Source organism: Dacryopinax primogenitus, assembly GCF_000292625.1.
Source record: "Dacryopinax primogenitus strain DJM-731 SS1 chromosome Unknown DACRYscaffold_24, whole genome shotgun sequence".
In the NCBI taxonomy this organism is placed as follows: Eukaryota; Fungi; Basidiomycota; class Dacrymycetes; order Dacrymycetales; family Dacrymycetaceae; genus Dacryopinax; species Dacryopinax primogenitus.
In genome coordinates, this window is record NW_024467221.1 from 287,105 (window position 1) to 309,564 (window position 22,460).

A 22,460-nucleotide genomic window follows, 5' to 3' on the forward strand; every position below is an offset into this window, starting at 1 on the left:
AGAACGTTTGATGTTGCTGACGCTGGTCGTACGGCAACCGAATAAGCATGTAGTCGAGAATGAGGGCTTTCTGGTCCAAAGTGCAAGGTCGAATCAGGCTCTATTGGGCTTCCATCACGCCCGAACTCGACAGCCGCTTTCAAAAGGGAGGACAACCGATACACAAGCAGTGCAGACGATGTGGAGATCAGCAGATGGTCGTGTACGAATTCGGTGCATAGGAAACGCTGTACCTACATTTGGAAAGTGAGCTCGCGAAGCACGGAAGGATAAATACACAACATACAGACATAGGCAGAAATGCAAGATTCGTGAATGTCATCGTGGGCCAGTGTATGGCATGAACATCCACTAGACCATTATATAAACCATGCAGAGACCACTCGCCATCATATGCCAATGTATCCGAAGAGTGACTTCTAGATTGCTGAGGCACCAGGCCATCGTGTTCCCAGGATATACAAAAAGATTGGATGCTTTGAATGACCGCATGGTCATCCGCTCTCGCCGAACTGAGAATCACTGGGCAGGATAATCTCTTCTCGAAGGACACTACAGCTGATATTCTGCCATCGTCCAATCGGCATATGGCTCCGCTGCAGGCAACAGAAGCTGAGGATGCAACGGTAGGCCTCCATAGCATAGTGGATGCTGCCAGGTCGTTGGAGCCCGTTGGGAAGCTTGACAATTGGATCCAGCCTTGAGAGGTCGCAACCAACAACCAATGGTCGAAACGTTTCGCCCACAACAGATAGCCAGTAAAGTGGGGGACAATCTGATTCAGACTGGGCAGTTCCGACGGGAGTGGAACAGATAGCAATAGAAGGGGATGAGGTAATGTCCTCGCCCTCCCCCTGCGCCGAATTATCAGTATGCGCTTGGGGAGGTGTTGTGCTCGTATCAACGGGCACAATTCCTTTTGAGAACTGCTGGCCTTGCCTTCCATCTGACGACAGTTCCGAATTGATGGGGGAGGTGCGAGTGGGACACAATAGCTCGTCACGGGATGAATAGATGCTGTTCCTTTTGGTTTGGTGCCCGCAGACGGTCAGCGAAGACTCTGTGGTTTCCGCAGTGTTTTTTTTTATGGAACGGTCCGTGCTTAACATCCATATGGGGGATTCGCTGCCAATGCGTTGCCCAGGCGTTGTCGTTGATGGTTGTAGTAAGAAGCGTACGAGGACCGACTGAGCAAGAGGTGCTTCGTTAATGGCGCCGCGACGAAAACCTTACTCTTTGTACCCCATCCATTAGAATCACTGATAGGCCATCAGCCACTCTGCCACGCGCGGATGAACACGTACTATGTGCTGGGATGGTTTCTGAGTCGGGTACAAAGATAGATAACCGCTCCGTGCACCCCTGGGCAACTAGTCTGCGGGGTCCGTGAGGAGCGAACCACTTGGAACTCGCAAGGTAATATGACTGAAAAAACAGCTGCATGTTGCCCGGCGTGCAAATCGGTTAGTCAAAGATAAACCCCAAGGCCTGCCCAAAAAACACGGACCTTCCAATTAGGGAAGGTGATGGTTGTAGCTCGGGTCTGGTCGTTTTATAAAGCAAGTTTTGTTTTGTTCTATAATTGGTTATATTACAGTATGTAAATTAATTCTGCACGATGTCTCTTGAAATAATTCAACGCAGCCTGTGGTGTGTAAATATCATAATTGTTATCCAACGCATGCTTACGCTGACCATGCGTCCCAACCCGGAAGGTTCCGGGCGCCACTCTGTGCACTCTTGATCTGTTCGTCGTCAATTCCGTCCTGGGCAGCACATATTTCATCGTCGTGCCCATCGCCCTCCTCGACTCTGTCAACACTTCTGCCACTTACTAGAACGGCAGCATGTCTTCCCTATGGCGTCAGTTTATGACGTGAGTATGCCATCCCCATCATTCCGTTCGCTCTCGTTTGGGGCAGCACGCCTGCCCAACCCATCGACAAAGGTGCTCATACTGCTCAACAGTTACAACCGCTACTCCCAAATAGCCGCCCGTGCCCTTCGTGCTGGCTTAAAAGAAGACGCACGCGTACAAGCTGAGAAGCGTGGATTCACCGCGCTGAGGTACCAGGAGTGGGAGAATGGCAAGGGTGGGGAACAGGTACGTCTACCTCTCCCTCAAAGCTCATCTTCACACTTGGCTGACAAGCCTCACAGATCTGGGTTGACAAGCCCCAGGACGATGGGAGGGCAAAACCGGCTGTATAGGCACCGTGATGACTTGAGAACGAGACTGGTCATCGAAACTGGTGAAATCACCCTCGACGATGCTGTAATTGTCAGTGTTGGCTGCTAAAATGCAATTCCCCTTCGCTGGACGTACTCAATCTCGAGGTTCGTTTACCAAGCAGAGTGAATTAGCGACCGCTTGCTTTGGGTTGTTCATTGGAGTCGACTTCTCACCGAGCCACAGTATCTGGTGAGTGTCTGTTGAGCAGTCGCACTGGCGACGTTGAGGTGCAAAAGTGCATTCTGTGCATCCTCTTAAAGACACCTTCATCCTGCACTAGTCCTGCCCACTTTCAGTGACTAAGAACCACTTCCGGTCTTGACAGCGGCCAACCTTTCTCAAGTCTTTCCGTGCCAACCTTTCTCCCTGGCTGGGGTTGTCCCGATGGACGGCGAGCACAATCAAACAGCTTCATAACATGATCTCACCTGTACTCACGTGTTGCCCATGCGTCAGATAAGCGTTCCCATGGCAAGGACATCAATGGCAAGCTGCACTGGGATCCTTCAGCAAACGAATCAAGATATACCCAAGCAGACCTTGGTCGATTATTGTTCTTCACAGCGCCAGCGATATATGCGGCTCTCTGCACGATTTGCCCGTCACGAAATCATTCAACATACCTTTCAATGTGGCTGGAGTACCACGACCGATAGTTCCTCCGATGTGCGATGTATCTTCTCCAATGGTGAGATCAGCGGTGCGTGTCTCATCGGGCTTCTTGTGCCCAGTACAATGCTCATGCATGACCACTGTTTTTTTAGCGAGACCTGGAGTGAGTAACACATAGAGTGTCTAAATGGGCTGTCTGATTTGGGACTGCTGTAGGTCCATATATCACTCTAGGCGTGAACGAGCGCTGGTCTTCCGTTGATGTTCTGTATGTATTTCCGATTTCCTGTGCCAGTGCACCGCCTTACAATACGGGCACAGCTGTTACACACAGCGTCGACCACTTTCACGAGGCGGCCCGAACGGCTTTCATAACCTCATTGTGTCTACGCACCTGGCCTGGAAGACACAAAAAGGAGAAGACTCATTGGGACTCTTCCATGCTTAAGTGGTTACAAGCATGACGACACAAAGTGTCGTCTATGCCCTCGTCGTTGGCTTCCAGGCCCCACCCGGGTCGTTTTAAGAAAGTACCGGAGGCGTCCCGTCCCAAGTTGAAGGAGGAAAAGCCGCAAGAAAGCGGCATGTCAGACTGCATCGTCCTCGGCACTGCGATGATCCATACGACCTTTTGGGTGGCCTTTGGAGTGCCAGTCTGGACTAATCTTTCGGCTGCCTGCCTGCTGGGCGTCAGGACCTCAAGTTTTTTGTCTTTTTTTTTGCTTTTTTTTTTAGCAACGCCGGCCGCCAGTCAATGATGGGCAACTCTGCGGATTTGCCATTTTTGCCTTGGCATTTGGGGGAACTGTCAGTCATTCACTGGCACCTTGGGCCATTTGGAGGCCATTTTGGGAATATGGCCGGAAGGATCCCGGAGATCACTGCAGGGGCAGCCACATGCACTCGCGAACGACCTAGCAGAATTACATGACGGTTGGACAAACACGGCCGAGGGCACAGCTGGTTCCTATTGTGGAAGGGAGGAATGAACGGGATACAGAAGGTGCGTGTCATAGATATGTTCTGATAACTAGCACTTATTGTGTATGTACTTGGTTGTAGTGGCTGGACACATTCGGCTTTCTACCAGCAATTGGACTCGGCGCTTGGATATATCTCATCGTCACAACCGAAGTGATCATCACGCCCAACCAGGAGAATAGCCAGACAATGGTTGTAAGTTTGTTCGAATCCGCGATGCCAAGCCTTCTGACTGGACCTACTCTGAGCACCGTTCTCCTTCGGTCAGGTCCTCACTATGGTAATGTTCTGGATCAGGTCGTCTTCTAGAGCATGTCGCAAGTGTTATTCGGAGACGCGCTTGATACAGGTGTGCGACCAGCTTCCGAGCAACAAAACCGAAATGCTATAACCTTGCCTCGTTCAGATGTCGATCACGAATACGTTTCAGGTTGAATAGAATCCATTGCTGAGCCTTTCTGGTCGTCTCAAGGTGCTGGAGGATGTTCATCCTCACGTGACGTAATATGACATCATTCCGAGGCCTTGGTTCTTGTATATATCTCGTCAACAAACTATCTCTCTCTCAACCACCCTCCCCACCAAACCCGATTTACATCGCCCACCATGTTCAGTACAGTCTTCCATGTCATTCCCCGCAATGTCGGCCACACACGGCTCTTTTCCTTGATGCTACATGCTCTCAGATACTCAAGCAAGAACGAGAAGCCTGGGATCACTCGGCAGGGTGACGCACAGGCTGCTGGAAAAGAAGCCGCCGAGAAAGGTTCTCCGGTAGGACTGGACAGTGCCACACATTCGAGGGGTGGAATGTCGAGTGGGGAGGAGCACAAAAAGGATCCTTCAGCGGGAATTGGCATGAAGGACCAAGTCGGAGGGAGTAGCATCAAAGGGAAAAGCCACGTTGGGCCGAAAGAGAAATGGATCATGACGGGAGGGAAGGGGGAGTACATCATGCAGCAAGACTGTGAGTCTGTGGAACCCAGCTCAAGCCACGAGCCGCTTATATGCCACGCTCAGTATCGTGTCGCTCCCACCAATATGAACTTCGAGGCCTATGATATTTTTGACAACCAAATTTGTCGATTAAGAAGACAGAAAACAATAGATAAACAATGGACATTTAATACACTGCGGAATAGTCTTGCCTGACTGCTCACTTACATTTACTTCGCGAGGGCGTCCTCTCCGGCTGGGGACGGCGTAGCTGTTATCGGTGACAACTCGTAAGGACCTGTTCCACGGTTTGCGTTACTTTGCCTTCTTATTTCTTTCTGTTTCTGCACCGCTCGCTCTAGGAGATGATTGAAAATTTGTGTCATGGGCTGAAAGATAATCTGGTCGAGGAGAAGGACCAGAGAGAGGATTTGGCCGAATGTCAAGCTGTTTGTGGTAGCCCGTTGATTGTTCACCGTGATCAGGCTTTCGGTAGTTACGATTAAGTAGAGATAGCCGATGATGCCTCCAATTCCGGCGATAGGTTTCCACCAGAGGCCAATCTTCTTCACAGTAGGAGCTGCAAACGAGCTCGTCAGAGTTCGATAGATATGAAAAATTGCGGATATCTTTACTGTTGAGCCAAACTATCAGTCTGTTCGCTGGTCTCGCGGCCCGCCTCTCTTGATCAACCCTCGGCCCTGCTACTCCGTCAGCGAGCACCGCCTGAGGACCTCCCTCGAGCTGATCAGCGATGATGGGCGGGTTCTCCTGAGACCCGTTCGGCCGCAAGTGTGGCAAAGGACCATGATGCGTCATTGGCCCAGTTTGACGCATCCTTCCCACGTCATACTCGACCGCTTCAAATTGGGTTTTGGAAAGCTTGGTGAAGATGAAGCTTGCGATGGTCGAGAGAATACCCAGACCACCTCCAATTGCAAATTCAGATATTGCAAATGCTCTAAGTGATGCATTGGTTGGACTTAGGGTAAGTCCAACGACCCAAAAGACAACATTCAGGTTCGGATTGGGAAAACATCCTTCGATCGCACCGTTGCCAAAATTGCTCGGATCGCGCCAAACCACGATGCCAAATGCCATCCACAGTATAGTGTGTAGGACTGCAGCAAGTGCGAGGGTATATGTCATTTCGAACTTGTTCGCACCGATATGTCGTGCATAGGCTGTGCCTTGAGAGCCGACTATGAAAGCGTATGCCATGACGAGGGATGTTACGGTAGTGACAACGAGCGCGTCCACGAGCGCTAAGCCAGCACCTCCGTAGAGCGATACGAGGGAAGAGATCACCAGCGCTATCGAGGTAATGAATGACGTCCGAGCGGCATCTTGAAAGGCGTCCATATCATGTGTAAACCCTGCAACACGATGAGACATTGGCAAGACAACTAAAGGCTTACTCAACATCGCATCATGATCAAACCGATGGTGACCGACGCATAGAGTGACACTCGGACCTGGACGCTATCAATAACACCCCACGACTAAATAGTGAAGCATACCCCAACACCTGAAGTGAGCGCTTAAGCATAAGTACACATACGCAACAGCGCCGGCACTCACCGCTCACATCCGTGTTGACGGATCCACAGTTTAAGTTGGTGGAGTTGTCCATCCTTATGCGAGGGAGCGGTGAAATATCACAGACTGGCAGGCTTGTAGGATGCGGGTCAGCAGGTAGAGGTGCTACGCTTATTATATACAGGAGTCAGAGGCATGATGCAAGGCGATGACGAGGGACAAAATCCGGGCACTCCTCACTCGCCATATTCCGCGGTGTGTTACTACCAGCGTAGTCTCCAATCATTTCGCGGCGGAACCTTTGCAACATATCTTCTTCCAGACAATAAATGACCAAGCGTTACGATAATATCCTCCGTAGTCATTCAATTCAGTACACCGTAGTGCATGTGCTTCCAACCTCAATTGTACAATTGCGGGTAATTGGTTCATGGGGAAAAGACCAGACGAAGACAAGACATGAAAAAAATGCGTGTCATGCATGAGAAAAAACCGATGATTGAGATATCACAATGCGGGAGGTGTTGAACGTGAAAGAGAGAATGCGAAGAGAAAAAAAAAATAGAAACACAGCCAGTCAAGGACAATCATGTTGCAACGAACGAGTCCTCAACAACAATCCCCGATGCTGTACGTCAACGTCTCCTCTTCTTGTCTCGCTCGCCGTCGATATCCATCGAGTCTCCGCTACCACGCTCTCTCATTCGAGCCTTTCTTCCAGCCACACCTGCTCCGGTCTCGTCCGCACTGTCATGTCTCCTCTTCATCCCGGTGCCGTACTGAATAGGCTGGGTGGATTCGAAGATGGCGGGAGGGAAGAAGGGAAACTCGGGAATTCCAGGTAAAGCCGGTGCGAATGTGGGGGCAGCGGGAAAGGGGTTACTTGCAGTTGTATCCCGAAGGGCGTGGGATCGCCGGGACCTAGTTTTCGTCGAGGTCGGAGGGTTGAGAGCAGAGACAGGGGATGGGGACGAGAACGGAGTACGCGTGGGCGCGAAGGTAGTCGGCGAGCGAATAAGTGATGGTCGCTCATCATCGATATTAGCCTGGGGGGAATCTGTGTAGATTTGCACTCGTCCAGGCTCGCTGGTGGCGGCCGTCTTATCGGGAACATCTTCAGGTTTGGGCGAAGGCTTTGATGGGGGAATGGGTGGAAGGCCTCGTTCATCGCGCTCTCGCTCTCGCTCCTTTTCCCGATCTTCGTCACTCAACTCCCCATTCGATCCCCCGGCACCGATTGCATCCATCCTTGCCCGTGCCCATTCACGGATATCTTCGAGCATCAAGGGTGGATCTAGGTCGCCTGGGGGAGAAAACTTCTCCCAGAGTTCGCTGAGGGCGGCTTGGTATCCAGCAGACCATGCCGATGCACTTGCTGCAAGTGAGGATTTGTAGAGTTTGGTTATGCTCAGAGCGGCGGCTGTTGTATGCATTGCAATCAGTACGTAAGACTCCATAAACAATGTAAGAAGACAGGACGCACCTTTGAAATCGTTCGTCAGATCGCGCTCAGCATCCAGTCTTCCTCCAGCTGGAAGATTATCACGCAGCTTGGACATGTCCATTGTACGGATGGACTGTGATGGTGGTGTAAAGGAAAGTGAAGCAAGGGGAGGTCCAGTAAGCACGGGGGCCAAAGAATACTTGCGAATGTGCAAAGGACCCCTGGGAGCAATTGAACCCGCGCTGGTTGTTGGTGCGCACACACGTGATGCTCCCAACCAACCATCCAGCCAACCATCTTTTTCATACTCCTGCATCTCTCGCTTTGCTGAAAACGTTTCCACCTAATTTGAGCCTACACGACCCGTTGCTTAGCACATATGTCCAAAGATAGATCGCCAGAATGAATGAAGCCAAGGCATCCCATCGAGGTTGGGCAAGGACTTTAACGGTCACACGTTCTCCGTCCATCACTGCTGCCCTTTATCATTGCTGGCCAACACAGGGGGAAATGGATGTCTACTTCTGCGCATTCACATCCGGAATCATCTCGGTGCGAAATGCTGCCTCGATTGGGAAAGTCCTCTCTTTAATTGAAGACCGTCATACCCCCAACAAGCACAGACAGATGCATCCTTAGCTTAAACCACATATCACCTAGAACGGGTGCCCTTTGTCTTCCCTTCCATTTTGAAACGATTGTGTGCGTATTTAGTGACGATCTCGAGCGACCAGGGTAAGCGATTACTTCTCCCCGGGATCTTGTGACTGATATGCTTGCAGTGCGGGTGGCCTCGAAACCATTCATTCGAAGTCTGTTATGAAAACTGCCTGTGGCGAAATCGCCCATATACACTGTCGTACTGCCCAAGATACTGTTTCCCTCTTCGAGCAACGCATCACTCGACTTCCTTCAAGTTCCTCATCAGAGTCAAGCTCAATTGAATTGTGCAAGAGGATAAGTGCCGTTCCGTGAGGTGTTTGCCTGTCGATTTCGCCATACGGTGACGAAGGACTGGTTCAGGATGGTACATAGCTTTGAAACCAACCTAAAGAAGCCCCGTGGGACAACGCTTCGGATCATTCCGGCCGATCGACATGACCTCACTGGGTGTTACTGGATCAATAACCCTGCATTTAGATCGTATATTAACGGCAGCGGTACGCAGTAGTGCGCAAGATGACATTGTTGTGACTGACAATCGCGCAGCCGTTCGGCACCGTAACGTTGCATACCCCCTATTATCGGGTGGTTCAGAGCAGGGCGAGACCGTTGGGTATGACGGCGTAGGCTACTCTGACAGCTTACTGCTTGCTTTCAGTCGACAATTCTCGTGAAACAAATGCACGACGTCACTACCGAGGATATGGCCTCGCTGACAACTTCTCCCTCAAGTTGTCAGTGCATTCGGCTCCAGTATCGCACCTATGTAGGATGGAGGGATCCGTTTCTATTGGACATCCTTTGCAAGCTACTTTGCTCCGCCGCGGCTCTGGACGCCGTAGACTGGCTGGCAGTGGTCAGTTTCCAAGGCTCACGTCCGAGAAGAGAAGAGGTCTGCAGGACAAGGAACCCTCCGCCCCTTCACCACTTGCTTCTGAGTTCACCATCGGGTGGCAATAAATATCCACGGGAAATCCACAGCTGGTGGCACTGTGTGGCAAATGATCGCACATCATAGGTTGCATATTTTATGCTGTACAAGTGCATGGAATCTGACATTGTACAAATGCCTTGCACGTGGATGGGCATAATCAAAAGTTTCTTCTGCTACATAGATCAATCAGGGTGAGGTCATCGCCTTCTCCGTGCTCGCCTTTCACCAGCAAGCTGAGGCATGCGGTGGCTCTTGACCCCATCTTCCGGGTGCAGCACATTTTCGTTTCGCCTATCTGCGGGGTGAATTATAGGCTGGATGCCTTGATGGATGACGGCCACAGCGTGCATGGGCGCATACTGCACGATCGCATGGTAGTGATACTGGTGCTGCGCCGGGAATGGGGCATGATGGATGGGTGGAGGGACCACAATCGGAAGGGCTTGTGGAATGGGCATGGGAAGCACATGCTCCATAAACTCTGCAGGCAACACGCCGCCATTGTATCCAGGTTGACCAGGACCAGGACCTGGGGGTGGTGGGGGTGGTTTTGGCAGATCAACTTCCAGATCCTGCTTGACAATCTGAATATTGTCATCTGTAGAGAGGATTTCTTCTTGAGCCTTTCGTGCAGCTGCTGTAACCTGAAATGACCAGTTACGAGTAATATCAATATCTTGCTTGCAGAACATACCTCATCAGCATGAAGCTTCTCTAGGTCGATATCCCACAGCGGGCACTTGCTCGGATCGCGAACCGCGCCAGCTTCCCCATATCGCGGCTGACCAGGACGCTTTGCCGCTGTCAGATGGAGGATTGCAACAGGATAAGCGACACACCTCGCTAAAATGATCATATCCCTGTATCACCCGCCGGCATCTATAACATGAAAGCGTGCGACATTGATTGCACTGGGACTATAAGCACTGGGAAAGTAGAAATATGGAAAACCGCACCGTCATCTTGTTGCACTACAGACATGGAGCAAAGCTGGCATGAATATCCTGTTTACCAGGGAAATGGTTGAACTTACACCGCCTTCTTTGACAAAGGGATGATGACATTTGGGACATTTCCGCATGAGAGCATTGCCTGGACAGAGCGAGACGTTAGGAAACCGATCTTGGTCCAAAGGACATCATCCATCAGCACTCACTCATGGCTTCCTCGACCATGTGTCGTGCATTTAAACGCAGATCGTCTTCTGCCTCTATTGAACACATCAGTGTTTTGCTTGTACATGAATGTGAGAGCATCCGCACCCTTGCAGGTCTTCGGTAAGTGATCCGTCTTCTTGCATTTCCTGCAGCTTATGACGAGGCACTCCTCATTTTCGCACCGGAACAGCTTCTCCTCGTCGTTCTCGATGACACAGGCATAATCGCAGAATGGGCAACTCTCAAGTCCTACGAGTCCAGCTTTTTCGATCTCCTTTCCTTGCTTGATGCGATGATATAAGTTGAGCGACTTTTCAGTAAGAAACCGGGCAATTTCAGTCTCCGGAAAGGGTGCATTGCAATCAGACTGGTCCATGCACAGTAGATCTGTCTGACGGAGGCCAAGACGCTCTTCCGCCTGGCGTCTAGCGCAATCCCGGCAGAAGAGATGGCCTTCCGCACACTGAACCATCTTGTCCTGGATTTGCTATCAGATATATATGCCAGTGGCACAGATTGGGGGATCTCACGAAGGCATACTCGCCAAAACAACAACCGCATTCCAATCCTTCTCCATTGGCCACGTATTCTTCCTCATTGAGCTTCTCTGCAAGTTCTTCATCCGCTTTCAGCTTATCTGCTCCTATTTATGCTACTCAGAAGATCGTTCGAGTATCCACGAAGGCCACTTACCAATCTTGAGTAGGAGCCACTCCCTCTCAGATTCAAAATCAGGATCAAACGTCGCCTTCCCCTTGCCTTTGATCTTGCTTGGGGTTGGACGACCCTTCGGAGTGTATGGCAGAGCCTCTGACTGGGATTCGCGTAATAGACGCAGGTGCGTAGGCGCATAGAAAAAGTTACATTGTTCCATGACCTTGCGAACGCTAAAGAATTGATGAGCATGCAAGGTATTCCGAGGAAATGGAGCACGCACTGAGCCCTCGGGACTAATGGGAAATCCTCAAACAGCTGTTCTTCAGCCAACACACTGTAGCTGGCTCCCGATGGGTATGGTCGTGCCGTGTTCTCATAGTCGAATCTGGCTCGCTTCCGGGCCAATCCTTCTCCTCGCTCATCATCGTCATCACTCCTCTTCCTCTTCCCTCTGTCCCGTTCTACCGTAGGATGCTTGTGATCAAATAGATATTGAACGACAGCGTGCGTGGTGTTTTCCTGGTAGGTTGGGTGAAGCTGTCGGAGCAGCATGAGTGCATGGGCCGGCAAAACGTCCGGCAATATCTCTAGAACGGATACAAGCATCAGGTCAACATCATCCACCTGAGGTGTCTCAGCCTGAGCTGGCGCAGGCTGGCTTTGGGAGTTGTCCTCAAAGACATCATTTGGGCGTTCGGACGCTCCCCAAAAGTTGAAACCTGTCATATGTTCTACGGAAGTCGGATCGAGAAAAGCCGTATCATGACCGTGGACCCTAGGGAAAGTGTTGGTTGCTTGAAATGGAGGTTGGAAAGGCGAATCATCGGCCTCGTTAGAACGATCTATCACGGAAAGTGGGTTAAACGTGGTTCGGGCCTTGTTACCGGTTCTGCTCGTTCCCGCTCTTGCCCCAGCAATCTTTGATCGAGACCTTCTACCCGAGAGCTTGTTGAACCTGATGGTACTATGATGTGGCTCTGGAGAACTCGAGATTTCGATGATGTCAGGGCAAGGGGCAGAGGACATCTGAGGAAACCGTGTTGAAGGAGGTAGAGATGTACGTCGAAGAACGTCAGATAAGCCGGAATACACGTCGCTGAAGAGGGAATATTGTTGAGTAACGTGGTGACTGCGTGGTGTTGAGAGTGCCTTGTCACACCGTATTGTCCCTGAGAGTTGCGTCGTTTGTTGATTGACCAAGTAATTGCTCCCGCCCCGCGCCCCTTCCACTCCGCGATGACTCTTTCACCTACATGTACCATGTATCGATCTCTCCGTGTCACAGTCCGCCAGTAACAAGTCAGTCCTCTTGCATGGTGTCCGGCATGGTGCCCAGTGATAGTGTATGTGTAAAGCCTTATTTGCCGAAGAGTCCAGCAGGAAACCCTCCTTGCTTACATCAGCCTTCCCTCGTGGCTCCGTCATCTGGATTGAGAATGGAGGGCAAGAATATCGATGTTTTACAAGTGCGGTAGCTTCAGTCAGGGGACACTCTGCGGGAGCGGAGGACCGATAAACCGAAGACCGGTGACGAATGAGGTCCTTGTAAACTGGCCTCCTGCCCCGAAGACAATACAGTCTGCCACCAAGGAAACGGCGTATCATCAGCGCGGGACCATTTGGGTGTTCCAGTGCCTGGGATACAAACCTAAATCTCGGGTAGGTGTGCTATCAGCTCGGCGGAGGATCGATTAACAATATTAATATTAAATATTTCGTCAGACCTCGCTTAGCACGGAGAGGGTGTTTAAACAGCACTGCCACACAACGGGGTTACGGGGGAAAAAGTGTGTACGTTTTCTCAAACACCCCCCCTTTTAACCCATCAGCCAATCGGCTACATCGATAAGGCTCCCAGTCGTCCTCCCGGGCTTCTGCATCGCCGTCTTCTCACGATTGCCAACTGTTCAATGTCGGTGAAGATATGGGAACTCCCCGAGAAGTCCCGTTCCGTTGAAATGCCTGTTTCAATTACGTGGATACGGCCCTGCAACACGATATGTATACCTTCCCTGATCATACCTCCGTCCCGAGCGCATGATTTTGCTAAGCGAGCTCGAATACAACAAGACAGGTTTGGAAATGGTGGAAGTGAATCTAGCCTGTTTAGAGGCACGAACCGATGATCTCTGCTCATGCAGTACTATCTATCATGTCCTTATCACTCGTGGTCTTGGTTCCCAGGCTTATAAGAAGCCCCACATGTTTGCTTCTGCTTACCCGCGCGCCTGCACTGACCATATATTTTTTCTCCACCCAATGTCGTCTTCCCAGAGCGCTGCGGTGACTATGCCGCTGTTCAGTCAAAGCGTTGGCTATGGCATGGTCATCGGAGTTGGAGCAGCATTCGCCGTTCTCATGGGTGGTGTATCTTGGGTACTATCCAAGTTTATGCTCGAGGTTTGTTAATCATGACCTCATTAAGAATTCTCTCTGAAAGCTGGATCAGGTGCAAGACTCTGAGATGATGATGACTGCGAAGCGTTCCATCAAGACTGGCTTGGTCGCATCTGCCGTTGTCAGCTCTTGGACGATAGGTTCGACTCTGCTTCTGTCCTCTACTTCGGCTTATAGCTGGGGCGTGAGTGGGCCCTGGTGGTACGGAGGCGGCGCTTGTGTCCAGATCATTCTTTTCGCCACAGCGGCTATCGAGCTCAAGCGAATTGCACCAAATGCGCACACCTTTCAAGAACTCGTGCGGGTGCGCTATGGGAAGACGACGCACTTGCTAATGTGCACGTACAGTTTCATTCAGCAGATCACGTACTCGGCCAATTTGCTCATCAACGGAAGCTCTGTGTTCTCTACCCTGACTGGAATGAATCGAGATGCCGCCATCGTTCTCTTCCCTATTGGAGTCATTTGTTATACCTTGATCGGAGGTATAAAGGCGACCATCCTTACTGACTGGACCCATACCTTGATCATCTATGGTTCGTGTTCCTCACGTTTCTCCCCGTGATGACTAAGAACAACTGCAGTACTGATGTTGATGTTTCTCTTCACCACCTATGCGACGAGTGACATCATCGGGAGCCCTGGTAGAATGTGGGACCTCCTCCAGGAGGCGGGCCGCCTTAATCCTATAGCGGGCAATTATGAAGGATCGTTTACGACAATGTCCTCTCGGCAAGGCGGCCTTTTTGGCCTCGTTCTGTTTGGCGCTGGTTGGGCAGCTAGTGTCGGTCAGTGATGCTCTCCATCCATGTGATCATAATGTCTGAACTGCGTTCAGACTCCCAGTTATTCCAAAAGGCCATCGCGAGCAACCCCGCTTCCGCATTGGGTGGGTATGTTCTGGGTGGCATCTGCTGGTATGCACTTCAGAAGGATATATGTCCAATTGAATAAATTTATTGTCAGGTTTACGATACCCTTCTGTCTGGCCACCACACTCGGGCTGGCCTGTGCCGCCATGGAGCATCTTCCCGTTTTCCCAACTTATCCCAACCGAATGTCAGCTGCCGAGGGTGAGAACGCTCCAGTATTCTCAACGGCAGGGCTGATCAGGATTCAGTGGGCGCGGGACTTGTAATGCCGTACGCCGCCATCACTCTCCTTGGCAAGACCGGCGGAGGGGCTGTTCTTACCATGATATTCATGGCCGTCACTGCCGCGTTCTCCTCAGAAACGTATGTCTGTCACGCGAGACTGAATGCCAATATCTGATCAACAAATAGTGTGGCCGTCTCCGCACTGTACACGTACGATATCTATCAAGCCTACATAAACCCGTCAGCCAATGGCAAAACCCTCGTCAGAGTTGGCCACGCCTCCGTGGTGGGCTTTGGTGTTATAACCATCGCGTTGGCCATCGGTCTTGCTCACGCTGGATTCGACGTCGGTTTCATCACGACCGTATCCGGAGTAGTTGTCGATGTGTAAGTCCGCAGACCTGAGTACGCTGCAATCCGCTCCTTACGCTGTTTCTCAGGTGCATTGTTCCCATGGCGGGGACACTGTTTTGGAAGAAACAAAGCAAATGGGCATTCATTTTTGGAACAACACTTAGTACGTGCGCGGCACTGGCTATTTGGATAGGCTACACGCACGTGCAGTCCGGAGTGGTCAACTTGACCACTTTGGGGACGAACGAAGCTTTGGCCGCCGGTAATATCTCGGCCATCGGCATACCACTTCTGCTGGTCCCCATCATCACCTTCCTGAAGCCAGATAATTTCGACTTTGCCACATTCAAGCAGATCCAAAAAGTCGACGACTCGTCGTACGACGAAACCCATGGCCTGTCTCATGCCGAAGCGGAGAAGGCAGAACTGGCATTGACCACGCACCTTAGCGATGGCCAGTTGTGGAGATCACGAAACATTGCGGCTGCAGTCAGCCTTGTCTTTGTTTTGTTTTATCTAGTGCTGTTCCCCCTTCCCCTCTATGGAACGAACTAGTGAGCCTCCTTACACCAAGGAATGCCTTTGTACTAAAACTTTACAGTGTCTTTTCCCGAGAGTTTTTCACGGGTTGGATTGTTGTTGCATTCTTATGGGCCTGGTTCGCGGCAATCGTCATCATCTGTCTCCCACTCGTTGAAGGCAGAAAAGCGCTCTCCTCGCTTTTCAGTAAGCTAATCGCCTACGTCAACCAGCGAGGATCCATCTCCCAAGATGAAATGCGTCGTACTGCCGAAGGAGCAGCGGAATATTCCATCGGAAAAGATGACCAAGGAAGCCTGAAGAACAACGATGCTGTAGAGGTGATCAGGCAAGTCAGCGAACCATAGTAAGCACAGGTCATACATAGCCGTGCCCCACACGTTTGGGTTTTCGTCACTAGTCAAAGCGATTACGAATAGGTACTCTTAGTGTATGTGACTCTGGAAGGAGTAATAAAATCGAGTAGTTAGCACAGAACACGCAGACTTCTGTTGAGAGAGAGATGTAACGGAATTTGTCCTCTTATTCGGCATTTCGGCAAGAAACGCCGAACATCTGTCACTTCCGACGCCGAAACTAGGGTCGCCGTCCCTACCCTGTGTCGGCGGGGTTGTTCCTTGTCTCAGGCAACCGTGTGTTCTGCGCCTTTTCAATGGACTCCAATTATATCAATATTTCAGGTACTCGCCCCGATATTACAGGCATGTTCTCACGATGCTCCAGCCAAGTCCAGCTGACACTGATGTTACGTGATAGGAATCGGGGCTCCACCAGATTAATTAAACACATTCCCTCCGCCGTCAGACATTCTACCTCTCATATCGAGAAAGATACCCCGCAGCGTACGTAATTGATATTGACCGCCTCGCTTAGCGAAGAGGTGGAATTGGAAGTCCTTCCGAGATTCCACTAGCTCCGCCTTCATCACCGCAGCGGCTCGTCGTTGCAGGAGTTGTGGCTGTTCGCCCACTCAGTCTCACGTTCGTTGACGCCCAAATCATCACGATGTTAAGCCTCTCTCATTACTGTTTTCAGTCCACAGCGATCAAGGAACTGGATTTCACTTTCCGGTTGGCTGGTGCATCGACACAGTCTCCTGTCAGCACCCTTTGGCCTATACGTTTATTCTCCATACTTGTTTGGAGGTGCCACTGATGCATTTCCATGTCGACCGGATTCCACGTTTCAGTTCCTAATCGTGGGGAAATCGATCTGTACGACTAACGCAGGACTTCAAATATGGGCTCTCATCCTTTCCTCCTTCGACATGTTTTGGCTGGCTCGAGCGGGAGAAGGTCATTGATTCTTCAGGCGATTCGTCTTTGCCCAACGCTGCATTCCGTCGAACTGAAGACCATAGTGACCAACAATACCCATTTAGTCCCTTCTGTGAGACTCCCTTTTGTGTACGTGATCTCACATTGCTGAACCCTCCTTTGTTGCATCATGTTATATTTGTGATTATGATCGGATTATCAGCTCAAACAAACGGCTTCAAAAATGCAATAACTCCGGTAAAATATATTTCCAATGCCATAGAAAGTTCCTCTTATATTCGGGAACCACGATAAGCTACCTATTGACGCGCTTGATGTCCCAATGGCTTCCGGCCCAGTGTGCTCTGCCTACTTGAAGCTGAGTTATAGCATCCCAATACATTGCTGATATAGGACGATTAGAACAATCAAAGTTTATGCATGTATACACACTAGTTGCATGGGCCACCAGCCTTCCTATGAGTGGTATTTCTTGAGTCCAGCGAATCACTGGTGCCATCCCTTGTGCATTCATGATATTGACAGTCCCGCGATCCAATTTGCTGCGGACAGTCACCCAGGTATCTGGCTTGAGGCTCCCGCCTTTAACATAGCTTGGTTGTGATTGTGAACCCATGCGAAACTCCGCGCCTAAATGAGCGAATGCAAACAAATCTCGGAGTGTTCCAGTGTGTCTGTCGTCACCAAATGAGGGGAGCGCTGTGGCGACAACATCCCCGCGATTCAACAACACGCCAGAGAGATCGGACGTAGGGATTGTCCTCATATGTCGTGGACGAATCCAAACACTCGTTGAAGGCAGCAACAGATTTTGCGTCACAAACGATTGGCGCAGCAAAGAGATACGCATCGCGGATGATGGTGTTGCTTCCCAGCACAAAAGGTTCACTAATCAAACAGGCTAGAACGTTGTCAGCCCCTTCAACACAAATTCCTCAATATGCATACCGTAGGCGAGCGAAGCCATAGCGCATCCCAAGCTATGCCCGGTAATGAACAGGTTTATCTTAGAGGTGCTATGTGCGGCTGACAGCTCGTCAGCTACTGCCCGTACAGCACTAGCGATAGTGTCTATGGACAATGAGTATCTCCAGGAATTAAGTCATGTGCAAGTGACTACATACCAAAAGGCGCTCGCTCCGCAGCGGCTGCTGTAAAAAGCCTATCGTAGAATCCGCCATGAACTGGATCGTGACGATCAGATAGCTATGCAGTACAAACGCCAAGGGGGCAGACCTTGACCGAACCCGGTAATACGATTCCCAGCCTCCCGCGGGCTATACTCAAAATCGGATGCCCATTCGGAGAATTCTGTTGGATCTGTGCCTTTGAACGCAAGAACGATCCACGTAGATGCAGGACTGTTGTATGAGCTCAATCGAGGGAAGAACAATAAGCATATTTATCGTGCTCACTCGAAAAATATTCCACAAAAGGCCGAGTCGGTGCCATTCAGCTCCGACACTGTGGAATATTTGATAGAAGGCACCATACTGTTGGCCCAAGGAGGTAACTGGGTCTCTCCTCTGCTTTCGTGCAGACTGGACATCATTTCTTGAGTGCCCCTCTCCCCTAAAATGCCCAGGGCCTGTTCGCCCGCTGGCTTCGGATGATGCCCGTGCGATTGTAGGCATTTCTTGCTTGGAAATGCATTCTTTACCGTCTGAACAGCTTGCTGTACCGGCCCTGAAGTTCGCTCGTATGTTATAGCGGCGCACTGAAGCAAAAATCGTGCCACGTCCAAATCAAAGAAGCGATGATCGATGGTAACGGATGATCTCCCCACGTGTTCTGCCATGGATTGACGGGCTGCATCCATTTGAGGCTGAGTCATGGATTGGAATAGTGCAGGATATGCTGCGAGTCATTAGATTTCGTCTACACATGCAGATGAAGGAATTGACAAGCGCTGACAAGGCAGAGATCATTGGCCTCCATTTGTGTCCATTTCTCGAAGAGCCAGACACATGTAGGCATACGTGCCACGATACAGAATACCATGAGAGCAGAGCTAGAGAGAAGATGACGTCAGCTCGAAAGCGTACACATACTTTTCACATGGACACGTACATAATCATCGAGGCAACAAAAGCGAACAAGAGGAGAGTGATCCGATCCAGTAAAGCTGCAAATTAAGGCAACTCAGGTCAGGATAAAACAGCGGGCCCACTTCCGTACTCATTTTAGGTGCGCGTAGGGCCAAGAGTGAGTGCCACCAAGTTGTGGTAAAAAAAATACGATAGCCATGTAACGTTTTTATCAGCAAGTGCTGGAATGTATCCGGGGGCCTCTGACTATCTGCTCGCCCGTAGAAAGCGACGCGAGCTCGTCAGAATGCAAGGCTTTCACGGTATCCATGGCGTTGAGTGCCCTGTCATTTGGGACAACGTAGACAGTATCCGCTGAAGTTGACATCCTGTAGCGTCTTCAGTCCTTGCCGCCCTGAAGAGGTGGCTTTATTGTCAGTGTTGTTGGTAGGTCAAATCAGGAGGTCACGCATGGCACACCCAGTATCGATTGGCGACCCAAAGATAAACTCGCGGTGTGGACCCGAACGAGAACCTTGCTGTAAGAATAGGCGCGACATGACATGCAATATGCCATTAGCGGGGGATCGCCGATTACAGTAATGGTTGCGGCAAAGAAGAGTGTACGTGAGGCGCTGACTCGGCGATACATATGCATCTCCGCCCGCCTCCTGTTGTACCGGCCCTCTTTCAACTGTCGCCTGTGCACACGGACGGCGATGTTTTGCATTACATTCCCCGGGTCATTCTCAAAACATGCCACAATATGATCGCCCTGCTGTCGATCACTGGCACTTCAATACGTTTGATTCACCTTGGGGGTCTCAGATGCACGGCACTGATCCACTACTCTGTCAAGAATTGCCCTACTACCTTCATATACTCTTCCCGCTCTTCCTGGTGAGGCATATGGCTGGAGTTCGGAAATGTGATCCACCTCGCGCCCCGAATTCCATCGGCGAAGGGTTGCACTACCAGGTCCATGGCCTCGTCAAACTTCCCGTTGATCAGAAGGGTGGGTACGTCAATGGCTTTGACACGGTCGACAATGGTCCAGGTCTTCAATGTCCCCACAACACTGAACTCAGATGGTCCGTTCCTGCAATGGAAGTTCAGGCTGGTAGCGGCCGCGAGAAAAAACGGTCCTACATGGTATGATAGACGGTTGGGTCCTGTTCCAATAATTCGAAGCTTTTCTGAACATCTGGAGGAAAAGGCTGCACCCGGCAGACATGCTGTGCATAGAAGATGTTGCAAGCATCCTTGTATTCTTGGCTATCCGTGGTACCGTTTGTTTCGTTTTCTTCGATGGCACGCCTGATGTCGGGCGGAAGCTCGGAAAGTAACTTGTCAGCCGCTTGCAACCACAGCTCCATGGATGCCGGACTGTCGGCGATAACGAGCTTCTTCAAGCCACTCGGTTTGAGGACACCATGTTCAGCGGCCAGCATGCCCCCCCAGGAGTTACCTCCAAGGAAATAGCTGTCCTTGATCCCCAGCTTAGAGAGCAGGTTATCGAGCTCCTCTAAGAACAGCTCGACCGTCCAGAAATCCGCACCCTTGTCAGGCAGATGAGTTGAATTGCCGCAACCAAGTTGATCATAGAAAATGACCGGAATGCCGTGGGTTGTCCACAGATCGCCGATCGTCAACAGATAGCGCCCAGGAACGCCGGGGCCTCCATGGAGAAATACCAAGGGAGGGACGTCGGCAGTTGACAGATGACCATACACCTGATACCACGTCTCGTAGGAGTCGCGGAAGGTAACCTTTCCAGAGGAGGTGGCCATGCAAGCTTCTAAAGTGAGCGTGTTCATGAGTGTTCGATAACTTGAGGAACGTACTCACAGCTGGAGAATAGGGGAACAACACAAGGGAGTGCAAAACGATTCGCTGGCAGATGGCATATATGAAGGGGTGCAATTGCCTTGATTGCCTCTCCGGGAAGTTCAAACCGCTCGTAATCCGCAGTTCCCCGAATACGACCGGACATCCACCGGTTGTATTTGCATTATGAGTATCTCAAGTGTGGATGATACATTGCGCAAATGGTACAATAAATGGATCCAATCCAAATACAGCAGTTCGTGCGTGAAGGTCACGGTGGGTCATCATCCACACCCGCGTGAAAAGATAGAATACAACATGGAACAGCTATATTATAACCGTCGTAGGCCCCTCCGTTTTGGACCACCCCATCTTTTGTCTCGCTCTATCTTCTCGGCCAACGCTATCCTCGCGAGGCGTTTCTGCTCAACCAGTCCAATGGGGCTGCTGCTTCGTGGGCGATCCAATTGCGATCTCATAAACGGTGGCGGATGCTGTACAACAGAAAACCTTTCCGGTGAACCTCTGGGCGTGGGTATACGATAGACTTCGGGCGCGGGCGAAAATGCAGCTTGTGGTACGGGTGAAAATCCCTGGGACGGGGCCGGGGAAGGAGGGGGAACGTAGTCCAGCTGTGGCGCGTTTACAGGCACTTGTGCACTGGGTGCTAGTGGTATAAGAGGTTCGATTTCCACTGTCTTTTCACTTTCTTGTTTTGTAGTATCCATGAACTCCGAAGGCGGTCGCTGGTGAAAGTCTATTAATGTGTCCGAAGGCTTACACACTCCCTCACCTTCGGCGTGGCGTGTATCGATGTCATCAGCTTCGCTTGTCGCGCGAAATCTTCATAACGTTCTAATATGAGCTTTCCGGCCTCTTCGTTGAGGGCTGATTCGCCATTCGGGTATATCAGGAGGCACTTTACGGTCTAGGACATCAGTTCGCAAGGACGGCGCGTGGATCTTCAAAGAGTCGATACGTACAACCAAAATGTGCTCAATGCCAAACGATGATTTCCAATCTTTCTTAAGAGTATTCACGCAAATTTCTCCTGTTTTCGAGACGTTGGGGTGAAATATTCGGGTAGCAAATTGACCTGTCAGGAGCATAAACAATGTGGACGGGTCGAGGGAACGAGGTGCGCACATTTGGGTGGAACAGCAGGGAATTCATCGCCACTGGACGAATAAAATGAATGCGTGGGCATAATGTGAATGCAAGAGGCATACAATTGGAATTCAACACGGAAATAACCCCCTAGCGCTGGTGATTAGCGTTCACGTTGACACACGAAGGACGACAAATAAGAGCGTACCTTCATATGGCGTGCCTGTCGGCCCAGCAATGATTCCTGTTATATCCAACATATTCTCCTCCGAGGTAACAAGTCGTATTCCCTCCGGTGGACTGCTTCGAAGAGCAGCTACCTCTCGTATGACCCGACGAATTGCTTGGCTGTTTACCTACGAATAATCATGAATACCAGGTTGTGCCGGCCAATACGAACGCGTATAAGGTAGGACATACCATGAGGCAGCGTGTAGTATACAGAGGTTAGAATATGAGCTAAGAGAAAGAGGCGAACAGGATGGCTGGGAATGCTTGTAATGTTATGATGTCGTCCGGCGAGGTGGATAACCGCGGTAGAGTTTGGGAAACTCTTTTGCCTCCGTGGGGAAGCCACCCCGGCGGCACAACTGCACAGCCACACATATCACGGGAGCAGCCTTGGTAAGGTTGAGCACGTGATCAAACCGTGCACCACCGTTTTTCTGCCCCATAATG

General features: G+C 50.7%; 11 protein-coding genes across 11 annotated transcripts; 5 read left to right on the top strand and 6 right to left on the bottom strand.

Moving 5' to 3' along the window:
• The first annotated feature begins 133 nt into the window (after positions 1-133).
• Positions 134-619, top strand: DACRYDRAFT_25264 (uncharacterized protein). Its single transcript, XM_040774088.1, has 2 exons — positions 134-233; positions 287-619. The coding sequence occupies exon 2, from the start codon at positions 371-373 to the stop codon at positions 533-535; it is 165 nt and encodes a 54-aa protein (XP_040624041.1). The 5' UTR covers positions 134-233; positions 287-370; the 3' UTR covers positions 536-619.
• Positions 620-1,763: 1,144 nt separating this feature from the next.
• DACRYDRAFT_25265 (uncharacterized protein) lies at positions 1,764-2,322 on the top strand. The gene is made up of 3 exons (XM_040774089.1): positions 1,764-1,876; positions 1,969-2,104; positions 2,161-2,322. Exons 1-3 carry the CDS (start codon positions 1,848-1,850, stop codon positions 2,209-2,211), a joined length of 216 nt encoding a protein of 71 aa, XP_040624042.1. The 5' UTR covers positions 1,764-1,847; the 3' UTR covers positions 2,212-2,322.
• A 2,110-nt stretch (positions 2,323-4,432) lies between these two features.
• Positions 4,433-4,871, top strand: DACRYDRAFT_18873 (uncharacterized protein; the record flags this gene model as incomplete). The annotated part of the gene is made up of 2 exons (XM_040771402.1): positions 4,433-4,793; positions 4,819-4,871. The coding sequence occupies 2 exons, from the start codon at positions 4,433-4,435 to the stop codon at positions 4,869-4,871; spliced, it is 414 nt and encodes a 137-aa protein (XP_040624043.1).
• A 57-nt stretch (positions 4,872-4,928) lies between these two features.
• On the bottom strand, positions 4,929-6,428 carry DACRYDRAFT_25266 (uncharacterized protein). Its single transcript, XM_040774090.1, is given in 5 exon segments — positions 4,929-5,342; positions 5,398-6,138; positions 6,186-6,238; positions 6,324-6,328; positions 6,342-6,428. 5 exon segments carry the CDS (start codon positions 6,393-6,395, stop codon positions 4,993-4,995), a joined length of 1,203 nt encoding a protein of 400 aa, XP_040624044.1. The 5' UTR covers positions 6,396-6,428; the 3' UTR covers positions 4,929-4,992.
• A 316-nt stretch (positions 6,429-6,744) lies between these two features.
• On the bottom strand, positions 6,745-7,860 carry DACRYDRAFT_119618 (uncharacterized protein; the record flags this gene model as incomplete). Its single annotated transcript, XM_040770833.1, has 2 exons — positions 6,745-7,721; positions 7,785-7,860. 2 exons carry the CDS (start codon positions 7,858-7,860, stop codon positions 6,937-6,939), a joined length of 861 nt encoding a protein of 286 aa, XP_040624045.1. The 3' UTR covers positions 6,745-6,936.
• Positions 7,861-8,838: 978 nt separating this feature from the next.
• Positions 8,839-9,509, top strand: DACRYDRAFT_97280 (uncharacterized protein). The gene is made up of 2 exons (XM_040777438.1): positions 8,839-8,905; positions 8,955-9,509. Exon 2 carries the CDS (start codon positions 9,088-9,090, stop codon positions 9,424-9,426), a length of 339 nt encoding a protein of 112 aa, XP_040624046.1. The 5' UTR covers positions 8,839-8,905; positions 8,955-9,087; the 3' UTR covers positions 9,427-9,509.
• Positions 9,510-9,645: 136 nt separating this feature from the next.
• Positions 9,646-11,477, bottom strand: DACRYDRAFT_72456 (uncharacterized protein; the record flags this gene model as incomplete). The annotated part of the gene is made up of 10 exons (XM_040775969.1): positions 11,437-11,477; positions 11,193-11,386; positions 11,030-11,142; positions 10,605-10,977; positions 10,499-10,552; positions 10,376-10,434; positions 10,299-10,313; positions 10,182-10,253; positions 10,037-10,135; positions 9,646-9,986 (listed from the first exon to the last, which is right to left on the bottom strand). Coding segments are annotated over exons 2-10 (1,305 nt in total), but the record flags the coding sequence as incomplete, so codon positions are not given.
• A 1,956-nt stretch (positions 11,478-13,433) lies between these two features.
• DACRYDRAFT_85134 (Na+/solute symporter) lies at positions 13,434-15,891 on the top strand (the record flags this gene model as incomplete). Its single annotated transcript, XM_040776717.1, has 9 exons — positions 13,434-13,556; positions 13,606-14,089; positions 14,138-14,341; positions 14,392-14,470; positions 14,520-14,626; positions 14,674-14,788; positions 14,837-15,037; positions 15,091-15,558; positions 15,606-15,891. Exons 1-9 carry the CDS (start codon positions 13,446-13,448, stop codon positions 15,889-15,891), a joined length of 2,055 nt encoding a protein of 684 aa, XP_040624048.1. The 5' UTR covers positions 13,434-13,445.
• Positions 15,892-17,116: 1,225 nt separating this feature from the next.
• Positions 17,117-18,655, bottom strand: DACRYDRAFT_18877 (uncharacterized protein; the record flags this gene model as incomplete). The annotated part of the gene is made up of 6 exons (XM_040771403.1): positions 17,117-17,205; positions 17,254-17,688; positions 17,770-17,892; positions 17,946-18,005; positions 18,058-18,182; positions 18,237-18,655. The coding sequence occupies 6 exons, from the start codon at positions 18,653-18,655 to the stop codon at positions 17,117-17,119; spliced, it is 1,251 nt and encodes a 416-aa protein (XP_040624049.1).
• Positions 18,656-19,638: 983 nt separating this feature from the next.
• On the bottom strand, positions 19,639-20,646 carry DACRYDRAFT_25268 (proline imino-peptidase). The gene is made up of 2 exons (XM_040774091.1): positions 19,998-20,646; positions 19,639-19,947 (listed from the first exon to the last, which is right to left on the bottom strand). The coding sequence occupies exons 1-2, from the start codon at positions 20,636-20,638 to the stop codon at positions 19,695-19,697; spliced, it is 894 nt and encodes a 297-aa protein (XP_040624050.1). The 5' UTR covers positions 20,639-20,646; the 3' UTR covers positions 19,639-19,694.
• Positions 20,647-20,825: 179 nt separating this feature from the next.
• Positions 20,826-22,289, bottom strand: DACRYDRAFT_25269 (ubiquitin-conjugating enzyme E2s). Its single transcript, XM_040774092.1, has 6 exons — positions 22,203-22,289; positions 21,991-22,138; positions 21,905-21,932; positions 21,822-21,853; positions 21,659-21,771; positions 20,826-21,603 (listed from the first exon to the last, which is right to left on the bottom strand). The coding sequence occupies exons 1-6, from the start codon at positions 22,203-22,205 to the stop codon at positions 21,436-21,438; spliced, it is 492 nt and encodes a 163-aa protein (XP_040624051.1). The 5' UTR covers positions 22,206-22,289; the 3' UTR covers positions 20,826-21,435.
• Between the last annotated feature and the right edge of the window lie 171 nt (positions 22,290-22,460).